A 5,881-nucleotide genomic window follows, 5' to 3' on the forward strand; every position below is an offset into this window, starting at 1 on the left:
ATTTAAATTATTTCATTCCTGCAACGGTTACAATATTGTCGGGCACAAATCGTACACGCGAACTTCATGGAAACTATCACGAAGAATGTATGTGTGTGTTGGTGATCTATAATCAGCCCTTGAAACATCACTACTCACTAACCGCCTCTCGGTTAGCTCAATGGATAGAGCGCTGGACTGTTGTGCGGGAGGTCGAGGGTTCAAGTCCCGGCCGGATCAACACTCACCGGGTCTTAAAGTAATTGAGAAGAATATGCTACCTTTCTATAACATTCAAGAAATAGATATTCTAGTCCTCTCGGATAGGGACGAATAAATGGCAAGAGACGTTAATTTCCCACGCACGAGATTACTGTGTGATGGATGTCCTCCCCTGGGGTGAGATGGGTGGGAATATGAGGGCCATCTGTTAGAAAATTTGTGTAAAGTTAATATGTTACCGTTGTTAAATAAAGATGTAAAGATGTAAAGACTACTGGAGGGTCTCAGTGAGGCTAACGGTTAAAATGTTCGTCATTTTACGGCTGCAGTCGAACCTCGATTATTCGGACTCGTCGGGATCTCGGTAAATAGTCCGGATAAACGAGAGTCCGGATAATGGAAAATATGAATGTTTCTGACATAGAAATGTAAACAAAAGTACACAAGGTGAAGAAAACATCATGTGAAATCTGCACAGCCTGTATATATTTACAAATAAAACATTCAGTTCAGGTATTTACAAAGGTCTGAAATGTTCAAGCATGTTTCTTTGCTTCAAAGACTTGTAGCTTGATCACACTGCGAAGTCCATCGTTCGTCTTAGCTGCTTTAACTGCACAGGGTCAATATCGTTCTGTGATTCCATCCACGACGAGTATTTTTTGAGACATTGCACTGCCTCTTTAGTCGATACTAGTTTCTCGTCCTCGCCCTCATCTTCCTCATCGCTACGTACACTTTCGCTTTCCGTCGAATCTCCGACAACGGTGGCTAAAATCTCTTCATCAGACATTTCCGGTGAATTCGGGAGCTCGTTTTCCAGATTAAGCCAGTCTTCCACATCGCGAGCATTAGGCATTTCTTCATTGTCAAGTTGCTGTACATGCTCCAACATTTCGACCATGGACTCAGCGATGATTATCCTCTCGGAATTCGGGCTGTGAATTTGACTCGATTTTGTCCGAATTGTGAAAAGCGCAACGGGATAATACGCTGTTTCAACAGTCTTTGAAAGGATTATTGGGCTTTTTGCGACTTCGAGTTTTCACGATCACAACTTATTAACATTCATGAAAAAATTGGGACTAGAGAAAAAAGTCCGGATAATCGAATAGTCCGGATAATCGAGGTTCGACTGTATTGGATAGTTTCTTTCCGTTTCGGTTAAGAGTGATGCTAATAACTAAATTCGATGATTTTCGAAAGTAAATAATTATTTTCATTGTTCAGAAACACATTTACGACCGTTCCTTTACGTTTTAGGTAAATTCTGAAATGGAAAACAAGGAATTAAAGTACTATAAGAACTGTAATGGGTTCTAGCGACTACTTGAACAATATCCAATAAGTATAGATGTATACCTGTTTAAATTATGAATTGATGAAAAAACAGCCAAATAATCAACTAAATTATTATTTTCCAACTTTGTATCAAAAGAGGTAGGCGTCTGTGTTTCTTTGTTAAATCTGAAGTTTGTACCATATTAAATTTGTAAGCGAACTGGGCATATTGGCATTGAACAGTAACCATCCCGCTAGAAATCATGTCTATTCGAAGGGTGACTACACATTATCCCCCAGATATGCTAATACACTGAGGAAAATTTATCTGCTCCGTACAACCTTTTAATGACAGTCCGGCAGGTACGCTAATATTACCGGCAAACTGTTTGGCCTAAAGTCTGAACCGTCTTTCTTTATCACCTTAGGGAAAAACTTCTTCAGCTTTACACCAATTTCATTGGCTCGTAGCTCACAAAATCTAGACTGAATCTATTTTCTTTAGCCTAGATTGTGAGCCAGGTCTTCATGCTTTTCCAATTGTTTGCATTTTTACTGCGTTATCCTGAATAAGGACTCCGAACTTCCATTGAAGTCGGGCATCGCCCACCTTCAAGCCAGCCTGTCCGATGAAAATGCAATGGGATTAATGCTAGGGCCTGCATGCAGCTCAGCTAGCCACTAATCTTTTCGAGGGTGGGGTGCAAATGGCTCTACATGGAAAGCTCGGGGGGAGTGGAGGATAGGTTTACAAAAACTCTCATCCGATTGTTTCTGAGGTTGGAAGGGGCTTGAAAGGGGCTTTGAAAGCCTGCATTACAGGATTGGTAGCCAGGCCTGTACCCTGACACATCTCAGCAACTGGGCTAACATTCTAGGGCTGGAGGGTGGTGAGTGTCAATGCAGGGAGGTTGATGTCAAGGCTAATGCCCACAGCAGCCCAGCTGCTAACCTATCCTAGGGTGGGTTATAAATGGCTATGTGTGGAAAGCTCAGGGGATTAGCAGGGTAATATATAATAGTAGTACCAATGATAACAAAAAGAAAATAAGCATTCTACTAAACAGCCGCATTTTGTCCATTGTCGAATGGTTCATCATCAAAACTTTCGTCATCCTCCTCAGAAGAACCAATTTCAATCGTTCCTCTGTCCTCTTCGTCTGGTTCTGATGGGTAGACTGCAAGTTTGTAAATATCTGTCAACAACTTTTGTTGGACATCTTATGTCTCACCTGGCTGTAAGTACATAATTATATTGTTAGGGACTTTTATTGATAACAGGATGTTTGAAAATCACGCAAAATGAAGATTCACCCAAAAAATTACCATGGTAAAAATGAGTTAAATCCAAATGAAAAAAGTTGAACCTCAATTTATGACCACCACTCTTACATGTTTTTTTTCCCTTCTGGCATAAGGTTTAAACATTCACTCTTCTCTCAAATTGGTCTAAAATATTATAAATATAGTATACCAATTTCTTATTTGATAATCTAATCTACTTGCTTTTGTTATAGTATGGAGATGTTCTGTATTGCCTCTCCGTTTGTTGTGAGCCCGCGTAGTATGCAGCGGTATTGTTACCACGTGCTCTTATCAATATAATCTTGCTCTTGACCCACCATCTTGTGTGTGAACTCTTCTACAACCCAAAAACATAACATATCTGGCGACGAGGACGGAATCATGCCAAACTTAGGCAAAATAGAAGAGTTCGATCCAGCCTCCACCAATATTAATCGTTATTTGGAGCGTTTGGAGCAGTATTTTATCGCGAAGGGCATTCCAGTGGATACAGGCGAAAGATTCAAACGCAGAACAACCCTGATGTCTGTCATCGGTTCCATAGCTTACGGCGTCCTTTCGGACCTGTGCTCACTAGAAGCTCCTTCGGAGAAAACTTACGGTGATCTCGCAACCATTCTCGAGGACCACTTTGCTCCGAAGAAACTTCTTATCGCAGAGTGATATCGATTTCACAACTGCATTCAACTCGAAGGAGAAAGCGTTTCCACTTTCACCGCCAAGCTCAAACACCTCGCTTCTACCTGCAACTTCGGCACACATCTGAATGAAGCTCTACGTGATCGTCTGGTCTGTGGACTTCGCAACAAGGAGATCCAGAAAAAGTTGTTAACCGACGAACACAATTTTTACGACGCTCTCAAAAAAGCGCTCGGCGCTGAGGCTGCCGAGACAGATGTCGCTGCATTCTCTCGAGAGGACGCTACTCCGGTAAACAAGCCCGATTCTGTTGGCCGTCAGACTTATCGTCCCCGCAGAACACGCAGTTCTCCATGCAAGGGCCGAGGCAAAAAGCCACTTAACCAAAATCAAAACAAAAGCACTTCTGAGTGCCTTAGTTGCGGGAAAACAGGCCGCGCACGTTCCCAGTGCAAATACAGGAACTATAATGCCATTCCTGTGGGCGATCGGGTCATATTACAGATGCATACAAGTCTAAATCTCAGAACATCCACACGGTTGAAGTGCCGAAGTACAACTCAAGTATCAAAATCAGCATGCCACTGTGCCACTCCTTGTAGTTAAAGATGTTAAGGCTCCGGACCATCACTCTTTGGAAGAAATTGGCTTTCTCGTGTCAACCTGGATTGGAAGAAAATATGTAGCATCCATGTCTCAGATCCAGGCCTCACTCCAGATGTCGAGTCACAATTGCAAAACACACTCCAGCGTCACTCTAATGTCTTCAAGCCTGGCCTTGGTACTATTCAGGGAATCACAGCTAAATTGGAGATGAAGCCGGATGCCAAGCCAAAGTTTTGCAAGGCCCGCCCAGTACCTTACGCTCTCCAGGAAGCAGTAGATGCAGAGTACCACCGACTCGAATCCGAAAGTTTGTGGAAAAGGTCGAATTCAGTGAATGGGCAACACCCATGGTTCATGTTCCAAAGGCGGATAGTACCACACGGTTATGTGGAGACTATGCTGTTACGGTCAACCCCCAACTCAATGTCCCTCAGTATCCAGTCCCCCTGCTTGAGGATGTATTTGTCAAGTTGCGAGGCGGAAAACAATTCACCAAGCTTGATTTAAGGAATGCTTATCAGCAACTCCCATTGGATCTTGACAGTCAGCAGTTCGTAATCATCAACACACATCGTGGTCTATATCATAGAATAGGCCACCGTTCGGTATCGCCTCATCCCCGGCAATTTTTCAACGGACCATGGACATCATTCTTCAAGGTCCTGAGCATGTCGCAGCCATTCAAGATTACATTCTGATCACGGGCAAGGATGATGAACAGCATATCCAGAATCTGAACACTGTTCTCAGCAGCTTAGACAGTTACGGCTTACGACTCCAGCTCAACAAGTGCAAGTTCATGCAGTGGTCAGTAACCTGTATGGGCTGCGTCATCTCTGCTGAAGGAATTTCCCCAACGGAGGATAAAGTTGAAGCCATAAAGAAAGCACGACGCCCTGAAAACTGCCCTAATTAAGAACCTTCCTTGGAATGATAAACTACCACGGGAAGTTCATCCGCAATCTGAGCTCAATTCTTCAGCCACTCAATCAGCTCCTCCAGAAAGATCAAGAGTTCCTGTGGTCTCCCTAGTGCGAAGAGGCCTTCAACAACGCAAAAGAATCTCTCTCTTCCTCACATGTGCTGGTGCATTACAATTCTAGACTGCCAGTAATTCTTAAAAGCGACACAAGCCAATATGGTATAGGGGCTGTCATACTTCACTTTTTCCCCAACGGAGACGAAAGACCAATTGCAAATGTCTCAAGGTACTAAATTCATGTGGGAAGAATTACAGTCAAATATAGAGAAGGAAGGCTTAGCAACCATTTTTGGCGTGACCAAGTGCCACATGTACCTATTTGGACGCAAGTTCACACTTCGAACCGATCACAAACCTTTGCTAAAGATCTTTGCACCAGACTCTGCCACACCTTTTTAGGCAGCAGCGCGTCTTCAGCGTTGGTCCTTGCTTCTCTCGTCGTACCACTACGAAATTGAATTCAAGCTTTCTGCTGAAGTCGTCAGCTCTGATGCCTTGGCCAGACTACCCCTGCAGTACAGGAAGGATGCCAGTATTGAGGGCAAAATTTCCCAGGTGTCGGCAGTACAATTACGCAAACACTTTGTTTCTGTCTTAGAAATTGCACGCCAAGCTGCTAGAAATCCAGTCTTAGCAAAGGCTCCCACAATGACCCAATATGGCTGGCCTGCCTTTTTCTGCACCATTCCTGAGCTCAAGCCATTCTTCCTCCGCAAGGATGAGCTCTCTGTCGAGCAAGGCTGTCTGTTATGGGGCTTGCGAACTGTCATACCTCAATCCTTACAGGAGCAGATTCGAAGTGAGCTACACAAGGCGCACGCAGGAGTCGCACGCATGAAGGAAGCCGCCCGCAGTCATGTATGGTGG

The 5,881-nt window shown here is 43.8% G+C and overlaps 1 protein-coding gene across 1 annotated transcript; it reads right to left on the reverse strand.

The window, feature by feature from the left end:
• Positions 1-295: 295 nt before the first annotated feature.
• Positions 296-1,173, reverse strand: LOC148743215 (uncharacterized). Its single transcript, XM_088724536.1, has one exon. It carries the CDS (start codon positions 1,103-1,105, stop codon positions 776-778), a length of 330 nt encoding a protein of 109 aa, XP_088580662.1. The 5' UTR covers positions 1,106-1,173; the 3' UTR covers positions 296-775.
• Positions 1,174-5,881: the final 4,708 nt, after the last annotated feature.

The sequence above is a fragment of the Stylophora pistillata genome, chromosome 1, assembly GCF_964205215.1.
Source record: "Stylophora pistillata chromosome 1, jaStyPist1.2, whole genome shotgun sequence".
NCBI classification, from domain to species: Eukaryota; Metazoa; Cnidaria; class Anthozoa; order Scleractinia; family Pocilloporidae; genus Stylophora; species Stylophora pistillata.

What these genes read in the sequence shown, in the direction of transcription:
- LOC148743215 (XM_088724536.1), bottom strand. Translation starts at nt 1,105, where the DNA reads ATGGTCGAAATGTTGGAGCATGTACAGCAACTTGACAATGAAGAAATG.